This window comes from Palaemon carinicauda, chromosome 1 (genome assembly GCF_036898095.1).
Source record: "Palaemon carinicauda isolate YSFRI2023 chromosome 1, ASM3689809v2, whole genome shotgun sequence".
NCBI lineage: Eukaryota > Metazoa > Arthropoda > Malacostraca > Decapoda > Palaemonidae > Palaemon > Palaemon carinicauda.
The window spans coordinates 279,856,175-279,873,674 of record NC_090725.1 but is presented as its reverse complement, the minus strand read 5'-3'; the positions used below and the strand labels follow the sequence as shown (position 1 = coordinate 279,873,674).

Sequence of the window (17,500 nt, the reverse complement as noted above, 5' to 3'; positions counted from 1 at the left end):
ATATCTTGCTCTACTCCTCACTGTTAGCACAACCTGTTATAGCCTGTCTATTCATGAATCAATTTTATTGAATTTTTGTAACCTCCTTGATCTCAACATGTTATATATAACTTGCTATCTGTTGAAATTAAGTCAGTTGCATTTACATTGCCTCTCAGTTACAACTTAACGTCTCTCCTGCATAATTAGTGACCACAGGGGGACTTGCTTCATCCTGTCATCCCCCTTGCTGCTGTGTCCTACCATTTGATGATGCCACCCAGTGAACTTGACTCCTGCCACCCTTCGGCAGTGGAGAAGTATTTGCCTGGTTTCAGCGTACCTAAGTCCAGTTTTTCATCAAGGAAGTGACTCGCTCAAGCAGTAAAGCAGAATATGTCCTCGCAGCAATCCCCGGGACATGTTCCCTGAAAGCTCGGATTGGCTTTATGAAAAAGGGGACACCCCAATGGCGTATGACACCTTCAAAACATACCTCCTGGAATAGTACTCACCATCACCGGCCAACTGTATAGCCAAACTTTCTCAGCTCTCTCAACAACCATTAGGGGACCAAAAGGCTTTACCTATCCTCAGGGAAATGACCAGTATGACTCGCCTGCAACCTGTTGCAGACGGCTCTCCCTGTGAATTGATTCTACTTCATGCCCTTTGGGTACGGCGCCTACCCGAACCTGTACGCGCTGCCATCACCAATGTCGCTATTTCGCCCATGAAGGATCTGATGACCAAAGTCTATGCCCTTATGGACAACCACTTCACCACCTTCAAGACCTCCATCAACGGATCTGCGATACCCACCGAGGGTTATGAAACCCTCTCATTATTGTTTGGAAGCACCAAATATGATTGGAAGTTTCTCGTTGCCGACGTCACATTGCCAATCCCCAGTGCGGATTTCCTCTCACCTTTCCACCTCCTGGTTGATGTTGCTCAACACCTCTTCAACCTGCCCCTTCCAACCTTGCTCTCCATATGGATGCCTACGCCCACCTCTTCTTCATGTCGTACGCTGAAGTATTTATCAACATATTAAGCCCATGGTTGTCACCCTTGCACATCATCCTGAAGAAAGATGGCTATCTGTGTCTGTGTGGAGATTACAGGCACCTGAACATGCAGACAGAACTGGATCACTACCCCCTCCCAAACATTGCCGACGTGACCTCCTTCTTGTACAAAGCGAAGGTTTTCTCCACTTAACCTCCTGAATGGGTGTTATCAGGTGCCCATGAACTCAGAATACATCCCCAAGACCGCCATATCACCCCATTCGGTATCTACACCTTCAATTATTCTTGTTTTGGCCTTCGCAATACTGGGGCCACTTTTCAACGCCTCTTGAATGGGATCTTAAGGGACTTCCCCTTCTGTGCATGTTATGTGGATGACACACTTGTGTTCTCTTCCTCCAAAGAGGAACACCTCCATCACCTATGCATCGTGCTTGACCAATTCCAATAGAACTGCCTTGTAGTCCGGTACGACAAGTGTACCTTCGGCGCCAACAAAGTATTATTCATAGGGCACCGCATCACTCCTGAAGGAGTTCACACCTTCCCTGAGAAGGTGGCACCATGCCCTCGATCATCAAAGCCAGCAAAAATTCTTGGGAGAGATCAGCTATTATCAACCTTCTGTAAATTCTTAATATAGATCTCAAACAGCCAAGACACCCATGTCCAAAATGCCTCTAGTCAGCAGACTGTCGTACAGGGTCTGATGTTAATATTTGCAGTATTCAGTAAACTCTTTAATATGTACAATACAAATTACATGTATTCCCTGAAATGTTTAAATATTTTATATTGGACGTGTAATATTCACTTATTACATCAAAGCCTAAGATAACCTATTGGTTTGCAGTTTAAGGGATATACTCAAGCAAGCTATTTCATAATAAACTTTGGTAAATTTTCAATGTTATCTCTAAGATCCACGTTAAATATGGAGAAATCTTGCTGAATGTTGAAAAGGAATATTCCGACTACAGTACACGATGATGCAGGGAATCCCATTACACATGATTTGCAAGGACCTCATCAAAAAAGGTTCAATATGCTAAATGCTTGAAGTCTTAAGTGTTCGTTTATATTGATGTTCGGTTATTACACTTAGTCCTCTTGCTAAGGGTGTCCTGTGTGTACTTTTAGGTCCCCTAAGATACTCAAAAGTTTTATGTAAGAGACCATTTCAAGGGTAAAAATAACTTGGGTAGACATACTGAATCATAGTAGCAACTTGGGAAATCATTATTTTAAATAGAACAGTACAACAGCTTCTGAGGGCAAATAAATAGACCATTATATCACTTTAACATTTGTACAAATATGATCTAGGTGTTTATACATAGGTTTTTGAGTTTGTAGAAGATAATATTCCATGGTTAAATAGTATTAGTGTAGCAGCTATCTTGGATTTTCAAATTAGAGGTAAAAATGTAATAAAAAAAAAAAAAATTGGCCCAGCAGAAAGTTAGGTGTAGGGCTTTTGAGTCACTTATGAGACCTACAAGTACACACAAGACTCCCCATCCGTGTTTACTTCCACTACCAGCTAATGAATTAATCGAAATAGTAATTATGTATATTATTGTATTCATGACAATAAGATTTTAAATTTTGACATTTTAAAAATGTGTATGATGGCAGTCATTTATGTATCCCCTCATGGCCCAAGTTATGCCTATCTTTAATATTATTTTAACTGTTCAATGTGATTTATTCATTGGAAAGTGTCACTGACCTTTACCAAAGACATAGCATGGTACGAGATAACGTCTACAATTACATTTCTTGAATGCACACTTCTGGCAGTTACATTTGATTGGGATGTCATCTGGAAGCAGGTGAATGTAGCTGATGGAGCATGAAAGCTTCTTTGAATATTCACCATAGTGGAGGGTAAGATTGTTGGCAGCTGATCGATTGTTACACACTTCCTTTGGTAATATATCTGGTATCTGAATTCTTCTTTTGTTATGTTTAAGGACTACGGGTTTAAAACCTAAACCAGATGCGCTTCTGCTTTTACGATTGCAACATCAAGGCCGGGGTCATTGAGATTCAGCCTAAATCTTTGTAGTATCAGCTTTCAGAAATGCAACTTTCATACCAAACTTGCTTTTTTCGTTACAGCTAGATAGTGTATGTACTGCATGTAATTAATCGCAAGGGCCCAATCTTCTCTGTGAGTGTGTGAAGAAGAATGTTCTTAGTAGAGTCACCTGAACCAGCTCTCATCCAGATCTAGGAAAGTCCATTCAGGTGCAGCATACGCCAGTTGTGATGTGCAATGACAAGCACATTTGTATTGGCAGACAGTAAACAGATCCTTTTGGTCCTAGATGCTGTTACTTGTAATGTACTTGAAATTACTCTCAGATATGCCTTTTCAAATTGGAGGTCAAGTTGTGGCAAATGACTCACTATTTCCTGGATAAGTTGACATTTCTGCCCATTTAAGCTATCTGTCCCAGTCATACTTTTTAGAACAAAATCAAGCCAAGGACTATCATGGTGTTCCATTAGTCATTCAGACAAAAATATTTGGAGTTTTATTTTGTTGGATCCTGAAGCCAAGAATGTATCTAATACAGACTAGCAACGATGTTGACTCATCCAAAGCATTGATCTTAATATCCCTGACATTTCCTCTTCTTGACCTCTTAGAGACTCTTACTTATCCTTCTATATATCTGTCAAAGATGAAGTCAGTACTTGATGGGCTTTTGTAGATTACATTCCACAACGTTTCACAAAAGTTCACAAAAGTATGTCAGAATCTAGGTCCTAGTACACCTGATGTATAACGTCACATCTACAACATGTGTTGTGGCACACTTGTAGCCTCATTATGCTGGAAGGACGTAGTCTTTGGCAAATAGTGATTTCTCAAGCTCAATTGTTAGTGAGCTTTTGACTGGTTTTGTTATAAGCTCATCTTCCTTTGCTGAAGAATACCTGAAAACTTCTCTCGTGTCACATCCTCTGACCAAAGCTATGTCTAGTGTCTTCTGAGCAAAGTTAACCTTCTGCACTGTTTCCTTTTATGTTGACTTTTTGCATACTTTTGGTGATTCTGTTAAATACTTGAAGGCTTGTCCTGTGAATAGTATCACCCAGTGTCTCAGTCTTGGTGACAAAGTGTTTGACTCTGAATGTTTCTTACTTCTCTTTACCAAGGTTTATCAAGCAAAGCAGCTGTGGCCTTGCTTCATCAGAAATTATTTACTGTGTGAGAATATTTTTACGTTTTCCCTATATTTCAAATGGTTTTCCATTGTAGTTTACGTATGTTACAATGTCTGTCACTTTTTTTCTCATCTCCATAAGTTTCAGGCTTTTTGAATGTATGGCTTACAATCCACTCAAAAACTAAAAAGCCTTGAACCACTGAGTTCTCTGCATGTTGCTTACTGGCAGCGTCTCATGGAATATTAATTTTCTCTGTACTGCAAAGGGCTTCTTTCTGAAACTGCCTGCAATACTAAAACTAATCTTCTGTGACCTATTGATGGGTTGTTCAAGACACATATTAGCACCAACAGCCTTGAACAGACACTGTCCTCTCTTCATAACAAACTTCCGAGCCAGAAAAGTCTAGTGGACATCTTTAGTAGTTTTTTAATGTTTCCTAACCCCCCCCCCCCCCCTTCATCACAAGTAGTTTGCCCTACCAGAGACTGTAAAGAGAGGGAGAATGTTTTGAACTGTGTGTAGATGCAGATTCAGTTTCTTTCGCGATTGACTTGACTGTACTGAATTGACTACTGGATAAAGGCTTCATAAAAACTATTGCAGACTTGCCTGTCTCTCCAATGGAAAGATATCGGTAGTCTACCACAATACTGATGAGTAAGCACGAATCTAACTTCCCGGTTAGTAAATGTTCAATCTGAGTAACTGCCAAGCAGGTTGGCAAGATTTCTGAGATTGTTAATAGTATATCCAACACCTTTGAGTAAATAAGCATCTACTGAAGTAATCAATTCATGAAATACCTTCAACTTGGATGAAAGTTCTTTCTGAAGACTTATAGATTCTGTGTGGATGAAAGTTCTTTCTGAAGACATAGATTCTGTGTTCCTATCAACATTTTGCATGTATAATCTAATGCAGTTTGTGTGATATAACATTTTTGACCCAACCACAGATTGGATGTCTTGTAAATGACGTGTCGTCTTCCCACTTCATCTTGATGAAAAATTGGCTTTTAGAGGGGTTTCTGTTTTATAACCATCTGAAATGCAAAAATTTTTTCACATGTCTCTGTATTGAATCTGACTACATACAACATATACTGTTGAGTAAATGTCAAAGATGTTATGGAACTCTCGTTGTTTAGCCTGTGATCTGGTATACCTCTTTCTATTGTCATCATCAATTACTCTATTGGTATTGTTAGTTCAAGTACATCCTGATAGTTTTTTCTCTGTAATTATGTCTAGTCTCTTTATTAGAGTATACTTCTTGTAAGAGTCATTACTCATGTGTTGAACAAAGTTTGAAGTGTTTCCACTCAGAAGCCTTTTATGCACATCTCCAATTGTTGTTATCAGAAGGGTGTGCTGTCATTTGTTTTTCAGTACTGATTAGCTTACAGTGTGTATCTTGTGCTGGCATATTATACATTCCTCAAAGTCTGTTGCAGATCAACTGCAGCTCTTCAGTGGAATACATTTCACTTGAAATATAGAAAGAACTTTATCAATAACTAGCATACATCTAATGTGTAAATTCCTAGGAAAAATGGTACATTATTTACTGTATATTCGAAGATATGTTATACAGTGCGTACAGTTGTGTATGTTGGTAACCTTTTGAAAATTCAAGATTCCTGCTTCACCTCGACTATGAAGATGAAATATCATATTCTCTATGCCCAAAAACCTATGTATAGAAACCTATATGATATGCATGTGTTAGATGTGATATAGTGGTCTACTATTTTTCGCTCAGAAGCTGTGCTAAGGTTGCTTTTAAAATATTGATTTTTCCAGTTGCTACCATGATCTTGTATGTCTACTCAAGTTATTTTTTTACTCCTGAAGTGGTCTCTTACATTAAACTTTTGAGTAACCTAGTTGACCTATAAGTGCGCACAGGAACCCCCTCAGCCCCTGGACTACCAGTAATTTGAAGTAAAATACACATAGCTTTTAAAAGTAATTATTCAGTTTGCTAATGTATTAATCATGTCCAGTAATATATGCATTATATCCTTTAATCTTCCACATGAAGGTGGGATATAAATTTTCAGAATATACATTATTGAAATATTACAATATATTATATCCCTTTATAACATCATAAACTATGATTGGAGGATGTGCCTGCATGCACCGAACACAGTTATTTAGACGGCCCCAAATCAATCAAGCAACATGTATCATTATCTGAAAAGAAGTTGCCTGCTGCTAAATGGATTGTTTAAAACCAAATCACTTCAAGTTCTGTCCAATCAGGGTCTGTTTTTTTAGGAAACAGTGCACGTCTTGATTTATGGTACTTTGCATCGTTGGCAATGAGGTCGACATTGTTTCACACAAGATTTTTAATCCGTAAGTGTATGGCAACCTGGCTGCATAGTAATATTCATTCGTGGCCTTTCCCTCTCACCTTGTTTTTTTTCTAGCTTCTCCATAAAAAAAATATATATATATATTTAGGAATCCCTTTTTGTTAGCCTTAGGATTGCTCCTATCACTTTTTGTTTCAACACTGGAATTACCTAGAGACTGGGATTCATCTGTTGAGATTTCCTTTTGGCATTTGAAGCTGAATGATTTTTTGTGACATGATCGATGATATTTTAAATGTAGGCCTAATACCCCTGCAATGTCATTAATTTGCCTGGTGGCATCAATATATTTGTAATTTACAAATGATGACATAATAGTTTCCCAAAACGTGTTAGTAAATGGCTTTAGTCTGGTCTCTCTGCAGAATTTTTCATAAAGATAAAACAGATCACTACATTGTGGACCTAAGAAGAGATAAGGAACTGCTGCGAATTTGGGGGACCCAAAGCAATATTAGATAATTTTTAGATATACCCGCTTTCATTACCACAAAGATTTGAAATTTGGAACAATAAAAAAATTAATAAAGGCGGAGAAAGTATTTTAGCTTCTCCACAAATACGGGGGGATTTAAAAGCCTGGAAATCATTAAAGATCACGCTTTTGTAGAGGGTTGGAAACCTCATGAAATGAACAAAGTAATTTCTGGAGTGGGGTATTTTTGGCATGGCTGACTGGGGAATCACACCACAATTGCTGGAAGAGTCCATTATCAATATTTGAGAGCCTGCTGAACATTTTGTAGAGACTTGGACATGGTTAACTCCTAAAATGATCTGGGTAATGTCTTAAGTGGAGCACTTTGGTTATGGCTGGCTCGGTTATCCCTCTGCAGTAAATGATGGGAAGTGTTCATTATTGATACACGAGGTCCTGCTGATAATTTGGTTGAAGGTTGGAAGTGGTTACCTCATGAAATGATCTTGGTTATTTCTGTGTTGGGTATCTTGGCCGTGTCACATGTACCCCACCTCAATAAATGACTGGAAGTATCCATTATCAATACCTGAGACCCTGCTGAAGATTTTGCAATTGTGGTTACCTTACAGCGCTGATCTAGGTTACTTCTGTTGTGTTATATAATGAAAACTAGCTTTGATACCCCACCAAATGAAATGACTAACAGTTACATTTTCTAGCATTAAAGGTGTTGGTAATAGTAAGATTAGATTGAATGGACCAGTTACCACAAAAAGCTGATCTGGACCATTTAACTTCAAATGTCTACATTACGTCATGTCCACATCCACCACGTCCACCTTGCCAATCGTCTAGTTTCTCGTATAGAAGATGATGGTCTATCATGTACTGCAAAGGAGATTTTACACGTTTCCAAATGGCAAGATCCCCCTGGGGTTCTGTTCTAATGCCATAAGATAATAGGAAATATTTTGAGAATGTATCACTTTCTTTTGTTAAGCAGAATAAATAATAAAACCGTCAATTATGACATCAACCATCGATTTATACTGGAATTTGTATGAACTGACCTGTAGGTGAATAAGATTAATGGCGTAGGTCTTACGGGAACTTGCTCCGGTGTCCGACGCGGCTGTGAAAGACACCTTCGTGAACTCATCTGCTCTCCATTTGACAATGAGACCACCTTCAGTAATCAGCAGCAACCTTCCGGAAATTTGATATCATTATTAGCAATAGCATGCGTTCATACCAGGAGAGATTTTATGCTGAATGATTATCACAAAATATTATCGTGCTTTATTCTGTTTAATGATTGAGAAAAACGTAAGAGATAAACTATTACTGGTGAAAGAAATTTCATGAAAACAATTAGTTTTTTAGTAAATTCTGAGAAGCAAAATGATTATTTGGTTTTGAGCTTACATGCGATCGAAAGCCCTTTTGTAAGGAGCTCCTGGAGGAAGAGCAATGGCATTTATCATGGGGTAAAAGGTCCCTCTCCCGATATGAAATTTCCTTCGACCGATTTGGAATACCATAATCTCATAGGAGGTCTTGAAACCAATGAAAACATACTTCCTGTTCATGGCCTATAAATACATGAGAGAGAATTACACAAAAGGAAACGTGCAGTCCCTTTGAGAGTGTATATATGTACTACGTTTCAATGTCACAGTGGATATAGTGCTGGCTCGTAATAGAATGTACAACTCAGTAAAACAAGCTTAACCCTAAACCTCTCTTATATATCAAAATGTTTTGGTTAGTTCAATACTCCTCTCAGTTAGATTTATAATAATTTTTCTTTTAACTCAGCTTAAATATTTTTTGGTAATGACGAGGATTCTTACTCTCTCAATCCCGACCTCTGGTCGTTGCATAAAACTTTCCTCTGGGTTCTTATGGTTGAATAATAGCCAAGTTTCTCGGTAGATGCCGCTTTTTGCTTCCTGAAAAATTAGTTTGGATGCCCATACTTCAATAAATCTAGGATGACTGTTATTATTATTATTATTATTATTATTATTATTATTATTATTATTATTATTATTATTATTATAACTACTACTACTACTACTACTACTACTACAACTACTACTACTACTACTACTACTACTAGCTGAGCTACAACCTAGTTGGAAAAGTAGGATGCTAAAAGCCCAGCGAGTCTAACAGGGGAAATAGCCAGGCAAGGAAAGGAAATACAGAAACAGATAGAATAGTGTGCCCGAGTATACCCTCAAGAAAGAAAACTCCAACCCAAGACAGTGGAAGACCTTGGTACAGAGGCTATGGAACTACTCAAGACTAGACAACAATAGCTTGATTTTAGATTGTCCTTCTCTTAGTAGAGCTGCTTACCATAGCTGTAGAGTCTCTTCTACTCCTATAAGTGGAAAGTAGCCAGTGAACAATAACAGTGTAGTTAACGCCTTGTGTGGAGAATAATTTGTCGGTTATCTTATTGATGTCAGATAAATGTGGAAAGTTAAGAATGTGTAAAGAGTAGATCAGACTATTCGCTGTATGTGTAGGCCAAGGAAAAATTAGCAGTAACCAGAGAGGCATTCAATGTAGTACTACCTGGCCAATCAAAGGATCCAATCACTCTCTAACGGTAGTATCTCAACAGGGGGGGGGGGGGGTGGCTAGTGCATGGGCCAACACACTACCAACAATATCTCATAGTGTCATCAAATAGAGCAACAAATCAATTGTAATTGAAAGCAAGAGGAGGGAGAAACTGCACTAGTTAATGTACTTCCAAATGTCCCTCTCCTCTTAGTGTGTATTTACTAGTTGTGTTGGTTGTTGTAACATTTTAAGTAATTTTTGTAACTTGAATCTTATTTTGTTATCAATAACACTTAATTTGTTTACCAGTTGGTGTTGCTCCCCATTTTAACTACTCAATACATTCTGCTTAATTAAGCATCTATAATATTATTTATCTACTGTTGTACATTAATTCAGTTTTCAGCATGCAAAGCAATGAAATTAAACTAACCCTAAAAAGCATCTCAACTGCTGTGTCTTTCAAGACACTTAGTGTGTATCCATCCCTTACAGCCTTTGGTAGATCAAGTAAAGAATCAATTGGTTTCTCAAAGGCGGGGATGGACAACACTGCAGTGAGCATTCCAGAATAGACGGCTGAAAAAGGAACAAAGAAAAATGAGAATCAATTAAATTTTAAGGCCATGAAATTATTTGAATGTATTTCGTCTGGTTAAAGGTTAGTTAATGAAACATATATTATCAAGGACAGGAAGTTTTTGTGGAATCTGAATATTTATAATGTTCTTAACTACATGCTGGTCAAGAAAGTGTCAAGTTATATATAGGTAAGAAGCTGTCTGTGAATTACACCTGTCAATAATCACATTAAAAATAATAACTTGTTTTCTGATTCGGGTCATATGTTACTCGTACTTCCCTCTCTGATAGCCTTTTAAATGTTTGGTACCTCTTTTCATTGAAATATATTTACAGTTAGCGTATCAAAATTTAATATTCTTTAAAGAAAGATCTAGAAAATCTGGTGAATTCATATAGTGGTAGCTGCTATGTTCTAAATTATCATGCTTTTATCGCTAAAAAAAACGTTCATTATTTTAGGAAAACAAACAGCATTTCCTGAAATTTCGGATACCCCATAACTCTACAAGTAAAAACTGATGGAAGTTACTCCTTACGACCCACAAAAATATCTTGTACTTCTCTGAGAAACAGTACAGCTCTTCGCTTATGGAAAGACCATATATATAGCATAAAACAGGAGTTTTCAATAAAACCAAACTGCTGCAATACAAAAATTCACTATAAATTGCATCGATATGACTGCAAGCAGCTGATTAAAAGGAATTGATTGATTATCAATTATCTGTCACCCTAACATCTAAGGTCATTGACGCCGATGATTAAAAGGAATTAAACTGTCGACATCGAGATGATTCTAAATCACCTAATGACAGAATCTATGTCATTTATTATACAAGTACCATAACTGACTATACAGTCAAAATGTGAAACTCAGTGAAGCTCAATCTTCAAAAGGGAAGAGGTTATTCATAGTGAAATCCCAAAGAGTGACTATATGCACAATACTGAAATAACTTTGCTATCACAATGGAAGTAATTGATTTTTTTTCGGTTAATGGTATCATCACTCTTTACTGTCTGTTTTATTCGTTTTTCTCGTGAAATTTCTATTCTACCATGCACAAATCCTCACTTAATGTAGAATGTTGCATTTCGGGGTCCTTCCTACAACTAGTGACTAATGCTCGGTTTCTTAAGATAAAGAGATATTCTTAGTGAAAAGATCAATGAAATCTTACAAAGTAAAATATTTACGTAAATGCAACGTTTATTAAAGCTCACGATATCTAATTATTAAAGTTTACAAGAAGATAAACTAATCTCACCGGCGAAAAGGAGGCAGAATGAGTACCAAGAAAAGAAGAGGAGTCTTTGGGACCAAAGATGTGATCGAAGGCGATTCCCCTGGATTGTTAGCGTTCTGAACATATTAAAAGAGAACTCCTGGAGGCCAACTCTAGTTCTTTTCTTCAAGATAGTATCAGATACGACTCTCTGGAGACTTAGGAGGGGTCCTATGGCCAAGGTCGCAGCAATTAGGGAAACCCAGACCTGCAGGTTACAAGTATCAAACTAGATTTTAGTCATACCTTTATATTTATAGAGTTCATTACTGTTTGGATATTTTTGGCGAGGGCCAGTACGGACCTATTTTAAGCTAAAAAGTAACATTATATTTTTGACTAATCAGTTTGCACAAAAGATTTATTTTCATCAGTATGACGACTACAAAGTTCATTATTTCATCTCATATCTGAAAAATTGATTAATGAGAGTTTTTTAAATAGTTAAATTCAGTGTTACATATGTTGATATGAATTTGCAATACATGCTACAAGGAAATTCTCTATAACCTTACCTCAAGTTTAAAAGGAGCGAGAATCGCCAGCACTCTATTTTTTTCCTGAGGAGCTCTGGAAAACAGCGCCAATGGCTCGATGACGTAAGGAACTGTGAAGTCTACAACAGTGTCTCGAAGCTCTTGAATAAGAGAATTACAATGTGCCAAAGTTAGAGAGACTATAATAGAAGCAATATTTTTGGAAACGTATTTAATTCTTATCTCACTTTACATGTTGTTTCTTAATCTCTGTAGGTACCCTTTTAATACTTTTTAAATTTCATATACCTTTCCCAAGCATTTCTTTTTTTTAGCACTTTCTTCTCCTTGTCAAAAAATTATTACGACTGAACTTATTTCTTTACTTTTATCAGCAAATTTACTTTCAAATCATTGAATCCCATGAGAAGTGTATTCTTATGCATACAGATTAAAACTTTGGAGCAAGGTAACACTACATAACTTCTGCATTGACATTTTCTTCTTTCCTTCCCACCGTTATCCCTCCGAAAAGGCATCTTCTTCCACTAATCATCTTCTCTCCAGATCATCCTTCAACTTATTTCGCCATTTAATTCTCTGCCTCCCTCTCGATCGCAACCCCACCTAAGAGGATCCTCCCAGCCCTCCTCACTCTCTCCCCACCATACATCCTCAACACATGCCCATACCATGTCAGTCTTGACACGCTTATCGTTGTTGTAATCTTTGCTACGCCTGTAATTATTCTTATTTCATAAGTTTCCAATGTTTCAACCAATAATATTCCCATAATACATCTGTATGTTCTTATCTCTGTTTTCTCAAACTTTGCTTCCTCTTTTCTTCTTAAAGCCCAAGTTTCTGGTTCATACATAAACACTGGTCTTATTACTGTGCTATAGATCTTGTCTTTTAGCTTGATTGGCATTTTCTGATCACATATCACTCCCACTATCTCTCTCCACTTCCCCCAGGCTGCTTTTATCCTATTTTCAACTTCGGCCTCTCATCTTCCCTCTTAACTTATAGTAGATCCCGCGTATCTAAAGTCCAGGGAAGGGGGACCTTAAGGCCGCATGCGGCCTTCTGCACCATGAAGCGCGGCCTTTTGCAGCCTAGGATATGTGTACATACAGTATATTTCACTTTTGACATTAAATATTTATCATGTAAAATCAGTATATACCAACAAAAATGTATCTACACACATAGAAAAGAAAAGTTTTGTGCTCAGTGATGTCACTCGACAGAATGAAATCATTTAGCTTTGAATTCAATTAATCTGAACTTGAAGCAAACTTTATAGAAAGGCAGTGAGTGATATTACATATGATACAGGAATAGTTTTTGCCTCTTCCACCTCCTCCTTAAGGTGATCTGTGTTAGTTTTGGATAAATCAACAGATTCGGAGCAAGATTTATATTTTATTCGTGTTATAACTGATGTTTTCCAATTGTATGAAGAGCATCTTGCTTTAGTCCTCCTTAAAGGAAGGACACGGGGAACAGATATTTCAATAACTTTAGAAGAGCAATGTCATAAAGAAGGACTAAATTTTACTAATTTGATAAGTGTGTGCACTGATGGTGCTCCAGCTATGATGGATAAAATTTAGGGATTTATTGGACATCTTATGAGGGAGTATCTTACAACAGCAAAATATTTCTGTAAAATCTGTTATTCTAAATAACTATTTGTTGACTATATTCATCCAAAAGCATCGTCAAATTCGAAATATACTGATGATGAATGATGAAGTAATTAGTGTAGATTCACCTTATCAGTCAAAAATATTCTGCCTTTAGCAATGGAAATTATTGGTCAAAAATTTTGTTTTTACGAAGGCAAATTATTGACTTTTTCAATGAAAAAAACTAACATTACAGACATGTTGCATTTTTTATGTTATTTCAAATCCAAATGGGTTAAACATAGCTTGCAAGGCAGAAATAAATGCATTTATGATACGTGGCAAGAAATTCAGGCGTTTAGAAAAAAAAGAACAGTTCTTTTTCAATTCCCTTGTGACTCAATCAGAAACTTGCACAACGCTTCCCCCTGCATACAGAAGTATTGAGCGAAAATGAAGATATATGTATTGAGAAATACTAGACAGTTTTAGACACATCGACATAATAATACAATAAAAGATGGTTACATGAAAATTCCAACCATGAAAATTCCACCCATGAAAAATTCACCCAAAGAAAATTCCACCCAGTGAAAATTCCACCCTGAGAAAATTCCACTCAAAGTTAATTCCACCCATAGAAAATCCCACCCAAGGAAAATTTCACCCAAGTTATTTAAAGTGTCAAAATATAAAGTATCAAAAGATTGCCAAGAAAGTGGTTAACAAGCAAACAACAATAAAACTTTTTTTCTTTTTTTTTTGCATGCAGAGAAATTTATGAGTTATATACTTATGATTCACACAGAATATATATTCTAAAAAACTCATCTCAAATAAGAAAGATGAAAATAGTTGGAATTATGAAAAATTAGAGCAAAATAAAATTTAATGAAGGTTATATGCAATACCTCTTAGAAACTTCATAATATCATTGACATCTAAACATTCGACAAGGTGTCTAAGTCTGGTATTAATACTTCTGTATTTATTTCTTTGATTGTTGTGATCCCCTCGAGTAATGTGAATCATTTTTATTTGAGTCAGGCTTTCTTCCTTTTGTAATGCGGCACAAAGTTTCCAGAGATTTGGGTGTATGCTTGCTAACGACGATCGTAGAGCAGTATGGAAACCTTTAGCTCCATTATTAGACAGTGGTATATTTTGCAAGACCTGTTCATGTTCATTAAAGAGACCTATTGAGAAAAGGGGCTCTCTTCCTCTGCAGTTGGTTCCTCTTCCTCGGTACACGCCAATATGGGTGCTTTCAAAGAAACCAATAAACTCATCTGGTATATCATTATCGTCCGTAAGCAATTCAAATGCAGCGATGACTTCGGATGGTGGAAGAAATGCCAGGGCATTAAAGCATTTAAGTTTAAGAGCAAACTGTGGGTCATTATTATACTGAGTTTTTCTACCAATTTCACATATCTTTCGCCACCAAGATTGGCCAAAGTAAAACAAACAACCACGTATAGAAGTACTATGAAATACAGTTATAAGAGCCTTATGGATTCCTTTTTCAAAAGTGCACTAAGCAATTCGAAGGACAAATATTTGGACGTAACTGAAGAAGAGCTTCAAAAAATCTATTTTTAGTTTCTTCTCTTTTATTTGGCATCAGGGAAAAGACATGGGGGAGAAATGTTTTTTGAACAATGATATGCACTTTGAAGAGTTGAGTCCGAAGCTGTGGAGATGATTTAAATGTCCAGTTGTTAAGAACTCTTATTTGGGTAATTCATTATTTTTTAGATACTTTGTTTTAAATTGTTGTTTACTTAAGAACAACCATTTTTTGGTAATTTCAATTTTTTTTTGCTTGTTAAGAACTTTTGGTAATGCACTCGTCTTTAGATACTTTGTTTTGAATTGTTGTTTACTTGGGTAGAATTTTCTTTGGGTGGAATTTTCTCTGGGAGAAATTATCATCGGGTGAGATTGTTTCTGGGTGGAATATTCTTTGGATGGAGTTTTCTTTGGGTGAAATTTTCTGGGTGGAATTTTCGTGGGTGGAATTTTCCTGTCTCGTAAAAGATTCAGTGATTTATAAAAGTATAAGATCACACCTTCTCAGCCTCACTTGGGCTATGTACCATAGGCTTCTGAAGAGTAACAATTGAAGCTTAATGAAATATCTGAAGGTATTCTGAAACTCTTTTTGAGAATAGAGAAATCCCATCGAAATTGGGAACAAATGGTGGAATATCCTCGCCTTCGTGAACATGTACGATGACTGATTTCTTGCTTTTCTTTAACGTGCTGTTGTGAATAAGAATTTTTGTATTTGATGCAAATCAAGATTTCGCTGAGAACACAGTTGACAGACGAGAATTTGCAGGACCAATTGAAACGAAGAAACACTATGTTAGAGCATGAAAATTATTCCTTTCCTTGTTACATGAATGTAAAGAAGCTAAGTACTTAAGAGAAATAATTTGAAAATGGCATGCTTTCAATATTGGTCATTTACTTACTGTATAACTTTGAAAACTACTTACTAATATAATGAAATATTTAAAATTCTGTTTTCAATATCATTCATTTACTGAATACTTGCATAAAAAGAACGTACTTAATTAGAATATTTGAAAATGCAATGCTTTCATTTTCTATAAATCTGTCTCTCTTTAATCAGATTACCAATAAATTTCTTCTTACGGGATGAAATAATCAAAATAATGTTCTGTACCGCACGTGTTTCATACACACTCGTACACTGTAACAGTTTTTGCTTTTCATCAAGCACTCGCTCTTCCCTGCACTGTTAATAAACTAACCTGTATAAAGCTGATAGCCCGTGTTTAATTTTGTTTGAATTTTTATGACATTCTTGCTTGCAAGTCCTGGTATTTAAGCTCGATGTCAGTTGAGTTGCATTCACCTCCTCTCTTATCACCTAACTGGCGCCGCGCACATTGGTGACCACAGAAGTGTCCAGCTCCCTCCCGCCTTCCCCCTCACTACTGTGTCTTACTGATTGATGATGCCGCCCTCCAACACTGACTCCACTATCAACGGCGCACCCCTGAAACTACCGCTCTTCACCAGTACAGAGGTATTTGCTTGGTTCCAGCATGCCGAGGTCCAGTTTTGCATCAAGGGCATGACTCGCTCAGCATCAAAACAGACTATGTTCTACACAATGATCCTCGAGGACACTTTCCCGGATATATGAGATTGGCTTTGTGACCAAGGGGACACCCCAATAGCATACGACAACCATCAAAGTACTGCAAGAATTCTTGGGCATGATCAACTATTATCACCATTTCCTGCCAGCTATCGCCCCGCCCATTGACCTTCTTTAGTAAAAAACTGTCCAAGGCAAAATCCAGCTACTCCAACTTCAACTACCAATTGCTTGCGGTGTATTTGGGGGTCTGTCACTTTTGCCACCTCATGGTAGGTACGCCCTTCGTCATTCGCATGGACCACATGCCTCTGGTGCATGCCTTCACTTGACATTCCGACTCTTGTTCCGCTCGTCAACGACGACATCTCTCTGCCATGGTTGAATATAATTGCACCCTTGAAAAAGTCCCTGGGAAAAGGAATCCCGTTGCCGATGTCCATTCAAGAAACACATTGGCCGCCATACACTTGGGAATGGATTACAATGTCTAGGCAAAATTCCAACGGAAAGATCCAAAGTACCAAGCATGTAGGACATCCTGCACATCCCTCTGTTGGGAAGATGTCCCCCTTGACGACTCCAATGCCACCCTCCTCTGTGACGTCAGTACTGGTAGATCTAGACCGTGGATACCTGCTCCCATGTGCCAACACGTGTTTGATTTTATTCCTGGCCTTTCACATCCCGCGAGCTGATCTACTACACAAATACTGAAGACGAAGTTCATTTGGCAGGGCATTACTAAGGATGCTAAGGATTGGGTCTGCATCTGTATTTCATGACAAGCTTCAAAAGTACAT

At 37.3% G+C, this 17,500-nt stretch overlaps 1 protein-coding gene across 1 annotated transcript in view; it reads right to left on the bottom strand.

Moving 5' to 3' along the window:
• Positions 1-17,500, bottom strand: part of LOC137639270 (glutamate receptor ionotropic, delta-1-like) — a 22,259-nt gene that overhangs the window by 1,471 nt on the left and 3,288 nt on the right. Inside the window, exons 3-8 of the mRNA XM_068371555.1 lie at positions 11,967-12,088; positions 11,434-11,659; positions 10,014-10,159; positions 8,857-8,955; positions 8,429-8,595; positions 8,074-8,209 (exon numbers count right to left, since the gene is read on the bottom strand). Of these exons, the coding sequence (XP_068227656.1) occupies positions 8,074-8,209; positions 8,429-8,595; positions 8,857-8,955; positions 10,014-10,159; positions 11,434-11,659; positions 11,967-12,088 (896 nt within the window). The remainder of the gene's footprint in view (positions 1-8,073; positions 8,210-8,428; positions 8,596-8,856; positions 8,956-10,013; positions 10,160-11,433; positions 11,660-11,966; positions 12,089-17,500) is intronic.